This window comes from Arvicola amphibius, chromosome 3 (assembly GCF_903992535.2).
Source record: "Arvicola amphibius chromosome 3, mArvAmp1.2, whole genome shotgun sequence".
In the NCBI taxonomy this organism is placed as follows: Eukaryota; Metazoa; Chordata; class Mammalia; order Rodentia; family Cricetidae; genus Arvicola; species Arvicola amphibius.
Genome location: NC_052049.1, coordinates 65,010,084 through 65,023,464, shown reverse-complemented (window position 1 = coordinate 65,023,464; position 13,381 = coordinate 65,010,084). Strand labels below are relative to the sequence as shown.

At 43.3% G+C, this 13,381-nt stretch overlaps 1 protein-coding gene across 1 annotated transcript in view; it reads right to left on the bottom strand.

Annotated features, from left to right (window-relative positions):
* Nucleotides 1-493, bottom strand: part of Adgrv1 (adhesion G protein-coupled receptor V1) — a 536,429-nt gene extending 535,936 nt beyond the window's left edge. Inside the window, exon 1 of the mRNA XM_038323536.1 lies at nt 365-493. Within this exon, the coding sequence (XP_038179464.1) occupies nt 365-386 (22 nt within the window). The 5' untranslated portion in view covers nt 387-493. The remainder of the gene's footprint in view (nt 1-364) is intronic.
* Nucleotides 494-13,381: the final 12,888 nt, after the last annotated feature.

Sequence of the window (13,381 nt, the reverse complement as noted above, 5' to 3'; positions counted from 1 at the left end):
AGGAATAAGTTTTATTGACCCCCTGCAGTTCTGAGCCAGGCCAACTTTAAAACTAGAGCTTAGGTTTCAAGTGAGCAGAAAGGGAAAGATGGAAACTTTACTCTGCTCATCCCAGGCTCCCCTTTCTCTGAGAAGGCAGTTTTGGAGGTCGTTATGCAAGCCTCCGCCTTATGTGGACTGCAGGCACTGGGCAATTGTCCCGTTACCCGCGGCCGGCCACCAGCTCTCCCCGCCCTCCGCGCCGCCCGCTCTCCCACCTCCAGCAACAGGTGCAGCAGCCCCTGCCCGGAAACCGCCTCTGGGATGCTGTCGCGCTCTCCGACCCACTGGATTCTCGCAGCACCAACGCCAAGTCATATCCTACCTGGCCCTGGGGTCACCGACATCTGCGCGTCCTCCGGTCCCCGCCTGAGCCGGGGCTCGCTTCACACAGCCAGTGCTGCCCCTCTGCAAAGTCCTGTCCTCGGCTGCTAATCCTTTCCCACACTGTTCCTCTGGTCTAAGGCTTCCCGGCCCCGACCCCCCCCCCCCCATTCCTCTGCTCCAATAGGACTTCGTCCCGCGGCTGGGCTCACCTTATCGTCCGAGAGGGGGTGGCTGTGCGCCCTCCTCTGCGCAGCGGGCAGCCAGGTCGCACTCTGGCTTCGGGAACTCCCCGCCTTGGCCATCGTTAATGGACTCTTCCAGCAGTGGGCGCAGACGCTGACCTGCCTGAGCGCAGGAGCGGCATGCTAACCCCATATGTCCTAGGGCCATTAACTTTATAGTTGCTCCTAGGACACATGGACCCGTCACCGAGCTGCCGCACCCCGGTCTGCCAAGCCTCTGTAAGCTACCTCCAGACTGCTTTCCAGGGAGAATAGTGCTTGCCTAGTCTTGTGTCCTTCCTAAAAAGATGTTTCTTTTTACCGTCGATTGAAGCCTTCTTCAAATGTTCACTCTGGGAATTCAGGGTGAATTATTAGCAATGAAGGCTGTATCTCTGCGTTCATTACAAGGGCCGCATAGTCGTCATCTCATAAAAACTGCAGTATTCGCCCTTACCTCATTGCTTCAAGGAGTAAGGGAACCAGGTGGTGTCTGAACTGCATCTCTACGGCACTAGGGGCACATAGTTTTGTTTTTAAAAGACGTTATTTTCTCTCCCCGCCCCCCCAACACACACACACACACACACACACACACACACACACACACACACACACACGCACACGAAAGCCCTAGTGTCCGAAGCGCCGTGCATAGAAAGGCTCAAACCAGTGAGGCTGAGTCCAACCCTCTACCTCCACTTTTTAATGAGAGAAGGAAACTTAAATTAAGAACAATTTGAGTGGCTAAGTAAAATATAAAGAAAGGCAAGTCGAGGATCCTCAGTGCCCTTCCCAGTTAATCTAAACAAAATAAACTTTAAGTGACTAACTGTGACCCGGGGATACTAATGTATTATGAGCTGCTTCTGGAAGCAGTAAATGCTGTAGACACCGATAGGAATGCTTACTCAAATTCTGCATCATAGCGGCGGGGTTTCAGACAACACAGGCTTAAAACAGTGACTGTTATCCAGAAAATTATAGCGCAAAACAAAATAGTAAAATTAGAAAACTGTTTTTGGCCTGGTTTGTTTTGCTGGTTATTTAAAATGTCTCAAACTTGGTCCCTGTAGGTCAAATATTCTTACTCCTTGTGTCATCAAGTCTTATATCTTTGAACACAACTTGCATATTTTCTCTGGCAGTGACTTTTTCTAGCAGTGAAATGAAAATGTGTTCTCCTGTGAGTGAGTCGCTAGCGGTAATCATTGAGAGTTTAGGATACAGAAGAAAGGGGAAGGCGTTGTGGGAAAAGATCATTCGGGGATGCAGTGCTCAGTCTTTTAGGCTTTGCATTCTTGAAATGCAAAGGTGAAAATTCAGTCACTTCAAATTCAGAATATGATAACAAAAGCAAAACTAACACTTAGCAGCCCAGAAAGTTAGAGTCACTGTGTCAGACAACTCTCTACACTGCAAGAAAACAACTGAGCCGGACGACTGATAAGGAAAAGTTTTCTTTTGGCTCAATTTTTTCCAGGTTCCCACCAGTGATTTGTTGACCACATGGTTTTGGATCTAAGTGGAGGCAGCACACAGCAAAAAAGAAAAAAGAAAAGAAGAAAAGAAAAGTCTACAGCAAGCCCAGAGAACAAAGGAGAAGGAGAATAGTTCAGTGGGCTTACCCTTCAGATGCATTTCCAGTGACCCAAGGAGACCCTATAGTCCCTCTCAAAGATTCTCCCACCTCCAGAAAATGCCACTCTGGGGACCAAGCCATTGCCACATGTGTCTTACGGGACATCTAAAATCCAAACAATAGCCCATGTTCTAAATGAGAAGAAGTATATTGGTTTTTCTGGAAGCTCATTATCTGCCTGGAAGGAACAAGCCACGCACGGGACCGCTGTGACATTCCGCACTCGGACCACTGTACTTCCGTCCGCACCCTTGACATGAACCCAAGGCCCTGCCCGCTTCTGTGCCCTGTCCTCCAGTCCACCACCTCCTCCGCTGTTTCACAGCGTGCCCAGCACGCAGCCCAGTTACTCTTCCTCGGAGCCTTGAGCAGAGTTGCCCTCTGCTTGACACTGGAGATCTTCACATGGGCGGATCCCACCACTGGGACGTTTTTCTAAGCCTGAACCACTATTTACAACCTTCAGAGACTTTGTTGTTTGTGTCATACATTAACAAGGAAAGAGGGCAGGGGTGGGGGGGGGAGGGAGGGGGGAGGGTGGAAGGGAGGGAAAGAAAGAGGACCAGTAGGGATGTGGAAGGAGGTGTGAGGAAGGAGGATGTTGGGAGGATGTTGACGTTCTGAAGACAAAGCCTGATTCCCAGTTCCGCTTGAATGCAGTGCTGGTGGAGAAGGCTGTAAGACAGTCTAATAAATGATATCTTCATATGGGTTGCATATCTACTCATTATATCAGGCCTGTCCTTTAGAGAATCCTGACATAGAGCTTACGAGTATAAATTTAACATAGGATGTATACATACATATGGAAAAAGCTACCGACAGGAATACCAATGGATGTTCAAACCACACTGAATTAAAACCACTCAAGCAAAGGATTTGCCCACCATTTCAAAAAATATTATTATAGATTCAGTCCCCCAAAGTGCAAAGGAAAGGCCACATATGTGGCATGACTAAGTGCAATGAAATTTTAAGGGACCTGAACATTATAGAGAATAGGCCAGTTTAAATTTGTTTATCAAGCCGGGCGGTGGTGGCGCACGCCTTTAATCCCAGCACTCGGGAGGCAGAGGCAGGCGGATCTCTGAGTTCGAGGCTGGTCTACAAGAGCTAGTTCCAGGACAGGCTCTAGAAACTACAGGGAAACCCTGTCTCAAAAAAACCAAAAAAAAAAAAATTGTTTATCAAGCTGGTTGGTGGCACATGCCTTTAATCCCAGCATTTAGGAGGCAGAGGTGGCGGATCTCTGAGTTCAAGGCCAGCCTGGTCTATGGAATGACTTGCCAGGACATCTTGAATTTTGCAGGAAAATGGATGTAAAAAATATCATTTTGAGTGAGGTAACCCAGACCCAGAAAGACAATTATTACATACACTCACTCATAAGTGGTTTTTAAACATAAAGCAAAGAAAACCAGCCTACAAATCACAATCCCAGAGAACTTAGACAACATTGAGGACACTAAGAGAGACATACATAGATCTAATCTACATGGGAAGTAGAGAAAGACAAGATCTCCTGAGTATATTGGGAGCATGGGACCTTGGGGGAGGGTTAAAGGGAAGGGGAGAGGCAGGGAGGGGAGCAGAGAAAAATGTAGAGCTCAATAAAAATCAATTTAAAAAAACTACAGAGAAACCCTGACTCGAAAAAAACAAAGAAAATGTTTATAAATTTCTTTGATCACAGAAACTTCTTTCTAGCCTATTCCTATTACACAAAATAAACTTTGAGAAATGCTATTTTTAAAGGTATTAAATTCTGTGGTAAATGTATCATTTGGGACTGGACCCCACATGGCCATTTGTTCTCTGCATTTTGATCTCTCGTGGGTAGTTTCATTCATGATGAGTGAGAATGACACTTGCCTGTGGGTGTAATGATAAATATTTAGAATGTAGTTGGAAATCATGCTCAAGCAACAGCCTAAAAAATGCCCCCAAGTCTACCTCGTACACCTACAGTAGTGACCAATTGCAAGTTTCCTTTTATTTTACTACTTGCCGCGAGTGGGATTTTACTATCCTAGTCACCAGAAGAGTAGATGAATAGTTCACATCCTATGAAATATCGTTCATGTTTTTGCTTCTCAAGCTAAACCACACATTTTTCTGCAAGCAGCCATTTTAGAAAACATTTTCAGAAAATGCTGTTGGAGACTTTTAAAGAAAAGTTTTTATTTCTTAACTAGAAGCAAATTTCTGAGGTTTTTCTCGTGTTTAAAACTGAATTTCCCATGAATCAGGCAGAAATGTATATGGAATGTTTAATCCCTCAAGAAGAGCTGGCTAAATGGTTCCTCCAGCTTGCCTCTGGTTCAGGCTTGCTGGGTGGCACATACCATGGCTTGTCTCTGCTTCAATGGCAGGGGTAGGAAGCCATCAAGGCTCACTAACCACACTGCATATCAAAACGTCACCATGGTAGCGTTTGTCCACTTGTCACGGTCCCTCTGCAGTGACTCAGCCATTCATTCTCTTGAATCAATATTGAAGGTCTTGAAATCCGTTACTTGAGGTTGGGGGATGAGACTAAGAAATTCTTCGCTCCTGACATGGAGTTCCCTTTGGATCAAGGTTATGATTTCTGCCTGTGCTTTCTCTTTGAGGACAGATACCAGGCTTCTACTTTGCATAATTACCTTGAAATAAGTTTGTGTTTGCATTCTTCGTGATATAGTAAAAGACAACTACAGTTTCCAGAAACCTTCCATCATCAAGCATGGAATCTAAATAGCACAGCTCCTTTGCAATAGCTTAGATAGAGATGTGGAGGTAGGGAGGGAAACATTTTGATAAATAATAAAATGTCTAAATCTTTGATAAAGGATTCTTTCAATTCCATTTTTATATATCCCATCCTGAAACATAATTAACAAGAAGCAGAATTAGCAAGTTACAAAGTAAATATTTCCACCAGTCATTACCGATAAACAATACACTCTCCACTCAACAAATATAAAATTATAAAATGAACCTCCTGTTTTAAAATGCAATTTTGTAATAATCATGTGTTTCTGATACAGCGCATCACAAAAGGAGTCTAGTTTTCAATTTGCTGATCACCACCGGCTTAAGTTCAGAGCGGAGCTCATCCACACTGTGTGAAGCTGACGTACTCATAGTTAAGTGTAAACGCCACTCTGCCTGATGAGACACAAAGGGCTCTTAAGTCTTCTTTTTATAAGGGAGAGCAGGCTACATGTAGTAAGAGAGGACAAGCTTCTCTTCCGTCCTCCTTTGCATCTCACTCCAGAAGTGAACCAGTTTACCTCTTCAAGACCCAGGGCAGACCTATCCGATCTGCACGGGGCGCTGCAATTAAACTGTCCTCAGCAGGCCACACCAGATAATTTGATAACCTCATCAGAGCTCTCCCAGGACCCCTGCACTCTACCAAGGATTTCTCTGATCTGAGGTAATGTTTGCTTTACCAGTGACTGAAAGCAAACAAAACCCCTAGAAACAAAGATTCCACTGTCTGCTCCTGCACGGGTGGGAAAACCAAGCCCTAAAGGAAGAAAGGGTGACTGGTGGTATGTAGGCACTATGCAGAGTCCTGTAAAGTTCACGCCTTACATGTAGGCACCTGGTTCATGGAACATGGAACTGATCTCGGGTGTTCCACCTTCCAGTTCCTATTGAAACTCCTGGAAAGAGGGTGCTGCAGGGTTCCGTTGTGCTGTCTGCAGGTGTTACACGACGGATCCTGTCAGGAAGCATACACTAGACGGGCCTTAATTTTTCAAAAAGAGAAGTTCATTAATTGTCCCTCCTTGTAAAGTTCCGAGAAAGGAAAAAGGATGATTATGGCTGGTTTTGGAAGAAGGCCATGCATGGCAAAAACTAAGCCCAGACTTGCTCGCTGCAATCCAAGGGCGTAATCCCGAACGAACCAGAGCTCCCTAAAGACTCTGGTTTTTCTTTCCCTTCCCTTTTGTGCTTTTCTTCCAATGTGAGAAGTAAGTAGATTGTGACTAATTCCTACAAGAAGTGCTGAGCTAGCTAACTTCTGATAATTATAAAATCACGGGTGGCCAACTAGTTCAGAAGAAAAATCTATCCAAATAAACCAATTATGAGTAGACTTAACGTGTGCCTTTATTCCACTGCCCAAATGCAGTATCAATAGGATAGACTGTGAAAGCTGGGCCGCTTTGAGGGATTTGAAAGGTACAGAAAGTATTCATCTTTTTGTGCTGGTTCTGCCACCATGTAGAGTAAAAGAAAAGAGGAAGAAATTATGCAACATCAAGTTGAATTGCTCAAGCGGAGAGCAGGAGAGGGAAATTATAACCAGATGCGTGTGTGGATGTTTTATAATTTCCCGTGAGCTCACAAGGCAATCATTGCCCTCTACTGGCAGTGTGCAGTAACTGCAAACCATGGGAAAGAAAAATTGAAAAGGAAATATCCTAACAACATTAAGCCAAGTCTTGAAACTTACATTTTCCTAGAGTAAATAACCACAAAATGTCAAAACTGGTAGATAATGACAATTCCATGTGGGTCAAATCAATTCCTCATTTTCCCAATAATTTAAAATGATGGTCTATTCATTGCCACCATCACTCAAGAGAAAGAAATTATGCTTAATTTTTTAAATTATTTATTTACCTTATTTTATTTAAATGATTCTGTAACACATGAATCAGTTAATGTCTTAGCATCCCACTAAACGTTTATCATTGCATGTACTCAAATGCCAGCTCTTGCGTGGGAATAAACTTAGCAGTAAGCGTGATAATCTTTACAGGAATCCTTTCTTTACTTAAAATAATAGTAAAAGAATAGTCCTGCTCATGGGAAGACGAAGACCAACTGTACTTCTCAAAATGGTGATGCCAATGAGGTGCCCTGCTCCCTGTTTCTAGTACTTTGGAGCCCCAAGGCAGGTTTTGTGGCCATAGTGGGAGGGAAGGATCTGAGGGAGGTGACGGGGGCAAGTGGAGCAGAAGTGGTGAGATGTGGCTCCGGGACACATCCGATCTATGCCAGAGCTTCCAGACTAATCAGAGACATCCTGTCCCCTCTGGGGTCCAAGGACAAAGGTCAGTGTTGTAAATAAAAAAAAATCAAACAATTAGAAGTTAGCTAATCACAGAAACAGTGTGGAAGAGAGAGAGGGAAGTTGGAATGGGAAGACAGGCTGAATGGGCTGAACTAAGACAGAAAAATAATCTTCCCATGGTTTCCTGTAACCAAGTTTAAAGATAGTCTTTTGATGGGGTAAAAGATGGACAAGCATTATCTCTATTCCAGAACTCAGCAGCCCTGAGCAGTGCTGATATACAGACGGCTGGCCTGCTCACACAGAGAGATACCTGCAGCTGCCTCCCATTGCAGGTGCACTGGGCGGCAATACTGATGAATTCCAGGCTGTAAGTGATAATCTATTCCACCCAATAACTAGAAGTATTCGGGGCAACACACACACACACACACACAGTCACATAGCACTTAGTTCTGGACAATCTCTCGGGAATAGAATGATCTCTAGATCTTTCTAAATTGGAGACAAGGGTCAGAGACATCCTTGATGTTACAGAGGGAGTTTCTTGTTCATATTGAATGTAAGACTAACCTAAGGAAGTGGTCAGTCTATTGCATTAACTCAATAAAGTTTTGTTCTTTCTTATCGACCAGCCCATTAAATCACTGTCCTTCATGATAGCATAGATCTTGGGGAGATCCCATGCATCATATTCATTTCCTTTAAAAAAAATCAAATGTACTTATGTGTATGAATTGTTTTGCCTACATGTATTATTGCTCCACAGGCACAGGGCCCACGGGGGTTGGAAAAGGGCATTGAATCCCTTGGGACACGGAGTACAGATGTTCGGAGCTGCCACATGAGCACTGGGAAATGAACCCAGGTCCTTGGCATGAGCAACAAGTACTTTCGACCGCTAAGCTCTGGCTCCAGTTCCTCACATTCATTTTCTTTTTGTTGTTGCTGTTTTTTTGTTTGGTTGCTTGTTTTGTTTTGTTTTTTGTTTTTTTGAGACAAGGTCTCTCGATGTAGCCCTGACTATCCCAGAATTCACTATGTGGACCAGGCTGGTCTAGAACTCAAAGAGATCCACTTGCCTCTGCCTCCTGAATACTGCGCTTAAAGGTGTGCATCACCACTGCCCAGCTGCCCACATTCATTTTCAATCATGAACATGCTATCCCATGTCTCAGACAGTACAAGGCAAAGCTTTGCCTCCTATTTAAGCTCCAAGAATTACTTCCTCGCCTACTTGGACGTCTTCCATATCATGAGCCTCCAAGAGGGATGGCAACAAAGCTACTCTTTCTCACACTCCTCTTCTCCCTCCATCTCTTATATTCTCCCCTCCCTCTTCTACCACATGCCCTGAGCCTTGGAAGGTGTGAAACAGACATCTCCACTATGGCTGAGCATTCAGCAGTCACTCTGACCCTGACCAGTTGTGATTCTCTGCAGCTATCAATGTACACCAGCAGGGATCACAGGACAGGTCAAAGGGATGGGAAGGAGCTATGAAGGATGTGGGGAGGGTAATCAGAATGCACTCTATTAAGAAAGTGTCAAATAACATAATCAATCCATTTTTAAATTAGCAAAAATTGCCATTGCGATTTTAACAAGGATCATATCGAATCTGTACCTTTTAAAAGTAATACTTGTCTAGTGATCTTAAATCTGTCAACCTACTGTCTTTCCATTTATTTAGAAATCATCTCATTTCCATCAGCAATATTTTGCAGTGTTTCACTGTACAAGTCCTAAGCTGATTGTGTTCCTAAGCATTTGATTATTTTGATGCTATGGATAATAGGGTAGCTTTCTTAATACCGCTTACAAATCCTTCATTTTCGGTGGAAAGAAATACCAGCGATTTCTGTGTTAGTCAGTCAGTCGTTTATATGCTTTATGGATTAGTATGTCATTAGATTCGCTTTCATACAATGCCAAAACTCAATGAATGGAAATTTCATAAAGACCAGTTACACTGTAGCACCCAAAACCATATCAGCAAGGCTCATTTACTCAGTCCCATCTGCCTTTGTTCCCTTTCTATTGCTGTGACAAATCACCACTACCTAAAACAACTTGAAAAAAAAATTTTTATTTGACTTATGGTTCCAGAGGGTTAGAGTCCATGAAGGCGGAGTAAAGGAATGACCTCGGGAAGAGCTGAGCTCTCCCCTCTGGATCTGACAGCAAGAGGCAGAGAGCACACTATGGACGAAAGCCTTTGAAACCTTACAGCCCATGCCCAGTGACGTACCCCTTTCAGCCAGTTCACTCCTCCTGCTCCTTCCTAAACAGTCCAGCCAACAGGGACCATTCACATCCAGACCACCACACTATTGCATGCAATATCTATTTTTTAAAAACAACTTTATTTATTTATTATGTATACAACATTCTGCCTCCATGTATGCCCACATGCCAGAAGAGGGCACCAAATCTTATTACAGATGGTTGTGAGCCACCATGTGGTTGCTGGGAATTGAACTCAGGACCTCTGGAAGAGCAGCCAGTGCTCGTAACCTCTGAGCCATCTCTCCAGCCCCCTATTGCAATATCTTAACCTTGCAGCTGGATTGAATCTTTTATCTGTGAATAATTTTGAAGTATCAATGCATTATTTATTTGGATTTTATTGGGTTGCTTATTATTTTAACTGGGTTGCACAGATCTCCCACATGCTGAAAATTTTCATATTTCTTTTCAAATATCTCACTGCTGTTATCAATGTCAATTTTCTCACAAAATTATTTTAGTTTTAAGAACCTATTAACTTCATAGACAATAAAAATTTTCTAAAATATGCCAGGCATGGTATTAATCCCTTTAATTCCTCCTCGGGAGGCAGAGGCAGGTGGATCTCTATGAGTTCAAGGCCAGTCTGGTCTACAAAGAGAGTTCCAGGATAGACAGGGCTGTTACACAGAGAAATCCTGCCTCAATCTTTTTTCTTTTCTAAAATACATGTTTTGCTTGAGAATTTGAATTCTATTAATGCTAGCAAGTATTGTCATATTTCTCTTAAGTAAATGGCTTATTATGTAAATATTTTTAAAAATCCACCCCATCTCTGAGTTTGAGGGCAGCTTGATCTACAGAGCGAGTCCCAGGACAGATAGCTATATATGGAGAAAGCCTGTTTCAAAAAACAAACAGATAGACAAACAAACATTCCCAAAAGAATGGGAAAAGATCTTCTCCAACCCCATATCAGACAGAGGTCTGATCTCCAAAATATACAAAGAACTCAAGAAATTGGACACCAAAAGAATACATAATTCAATAAAAAAAATTGGAGTTACAGACCTAAATAGAGAACTCTCAACAGAGGAATCTAAAGTGGCTAAAACACATTTAAGGAAATGTTCAACATCCTTAGTCATCAGAGAAATGCAAATCAAAATAACTCTGAGATTCCATCTTAAACCTGTAAGAATGGCCAAAATCAAAAACACTGATGACAACTTATGCTGGAGAGGTTGTGGGGAAAAAGAACACTTCTGCATTGCTCGTAGGAATGCAAGCTGGCACAGCCCCTTTGGATATCAATGGCTATTTCTCAAAAGATTAGGAAACAATCTTCCTCAAGACCCAGCAATACCACTTTTGGGTATATATACAAAGGATGCTCAACTGTGCCACAAGGACATGTGCTCAACTATGTTCATAGCAGCTTTGTTTGACATAACCAGAACCTGGAAACAACCTAAATGCTCCTCGATCAAAGAATGGATAAGAAAAAATGTGGTACATTTACACAATGGAGTACTACACAGCAGAAAAAAAATGACAGCTTGAATTTTGCAAGAAAATGGATGGAACTAGAAACATTATTTTGAGTGAGGTAACCCAGACGCAGACAATTATCACATGTACTCACTCATAGGTGGTTTTTAAACATAAAGCAAAGAAAGACAGCCTACAAATCACAATCCCAGAGAATTTAGACAACAAGGACACTGAGCCGGGCAGTGGTGGCACACGCCTTTAATCCCAGCACTCGGGAGGCAGAGGCAGGCGGACCTCTGAGTTCGAGGCCAGCCTGGTCTACAAGAGCTAGTTCTAGGACAGGCTCTAGAAACTACAGGGAAATCCTGTCTCGAAAAACCAAAAAAAAAAAAAAAACAAAACAAAAAAAAACCAAGGAGGACACTAAGAGAGACATACATAGATCCATAGATCTAATCTATATGGGAAGTAGAAAGTAGAAGTAGAAGAAGACAAGATCTCCTGAGTAAATTGGGAACATGGGGATCTTGGGGGAGGATTGAAGAGGGGAGGGGAGAGGAAGGAAGGGGAACAAAGAAAAATATAGAGCTCAATTGTTAGGAATATTTCCTAACGCGCGAGTTCCCTACCAACGCAAAATTCCCAATCAAGCCAAACCAAAAAATATCCAGGATTAATGGGAGTTCTGCTCTCTCGGGTGGCCCCGAGGGGGAACTAAAAAGCAGGTAAATACAACCACAGGGAGGAAGGAAAAGGGACCATGTGTTCCTCTTTTGGGAACTCATTTAAATACCATCAGGAGAGGTCCTGACCCCTCCCGATCTGGCTTGCTGGGGATTGGGAGTCCAGACCTGGCCTGGGGGCTGGGATAGATGCGAGGGGCTGGGGCCTAGGCTCCCATCTTGACATGATAAATATCAATAAAAAAATCCACTCAGGAATACAGAAATTACCCTCGGTTTTTCTTTTTAAATTTTATTTTAGAGATTATAATATAATTGCATTTCTCCCTTCCCTCCCCTGTCTCCAAACACCCCTCCTTGCTTTCCTTCAAATTCATGGCCTCTTTTTTCATGAATTGTTATTGATGCATATACATAAATACATACATACAACCTAAACATTACCTACTCAATCTATACAAGGCTGCGTGAATGAACATGCTCTTGACTGCTGAGATTCCTTCTCAGACCCTTAGCAGATTTTTGTTAAACTGCTTAATCAAGGAACATTAAAAGTGAACATCAATTTTAAAAAGCTATATATATATATATATATAATTTTACTCTAGTGCCACTAGAGATAAACCCAGGACCTCGAGCATGCTAGACCAGCTCTCTAGCACTGAGGTAAGCCCAGAGATGTCTTCTTTAGTTTTTAGTGAGGAAAAAGGAGGCAAGGGGAAGGCAGTGACCACTAACGTCCTTTGGTTAATTCACCTTGATTTATGCTAAGGACTAGTCATGAAAGTGAGTAATACCAAGATGGGTAGATAACTGTGGAAGCGCTCAAGAGGGCCAGTGCTTCATTAAGGAATGGAGAGACTTGCTCTTGTAGTAGTTCAGTATCCCGGCCAGCGGGATATGAACAGGAGTCCCTGATAAACCTAGAGGAGGAAGAGGAATGGAAGGGCACAGGAGACACAAGAGAACAAGGCACAAGGCACAAGAGAAATTACGGCAAGACAGGGTTTCTGATTGTAACACCCGATTCTGTGTTACCCCCCTCGGTACAGTTCCCGCACCACTGTACCGTAAGTGAGTCTGGCAAGGGCCTGAAGATTGAAAGAACACACAAGTGACCTGGGTCATTCGAAAGGCGATCAGCCCTTTATTCAGCATTGGGGAAATCCTTAAATACCTAGCTGCTGCACAAGGAATTCCCCCCAGGCAGGTGGGAAATGCCACACCCAAAACGGAGTAAACAATGCCCTACAGCTAATCACCAGGCGGGGGCAGAGAGAGCACAAAAAACAACAAACAATGTTTTAGCTGGCTGACCAGAAACTGTCCTCAGGTAACCCCAGGAGCAGGGGTCGATTTTATTATTTCTCAGAAGCTGTTATATAGCAAATGGGTAAGGGGGAGGGGAGATGTGTGAGGTCTGCTCAGATTCAGGCCTGGAGACATCCCTAGCTGATAAGTAAATACTGAGGGTCTGTGATTGTTGACTAACAAAGTAAATGCTAATTATTTATAAAAGCCTGGTGCCTGCAGGTCTCACGAGGCTAAAGTCCTAGGTCCAGAACTTGCCCTGCAAAGGTGAATATCTTACTTGTGAACTGTCAACAAAATACAGATCTCAAAATACAGGTCTTTGCTTCTGGCAATTCAGACCACGAGAGAGCCCACATTTGAATTCTCCAGAGCTCTCCCTGTACATGTGTCTGGAATCTGTGGCTACTAGCATGTCGGT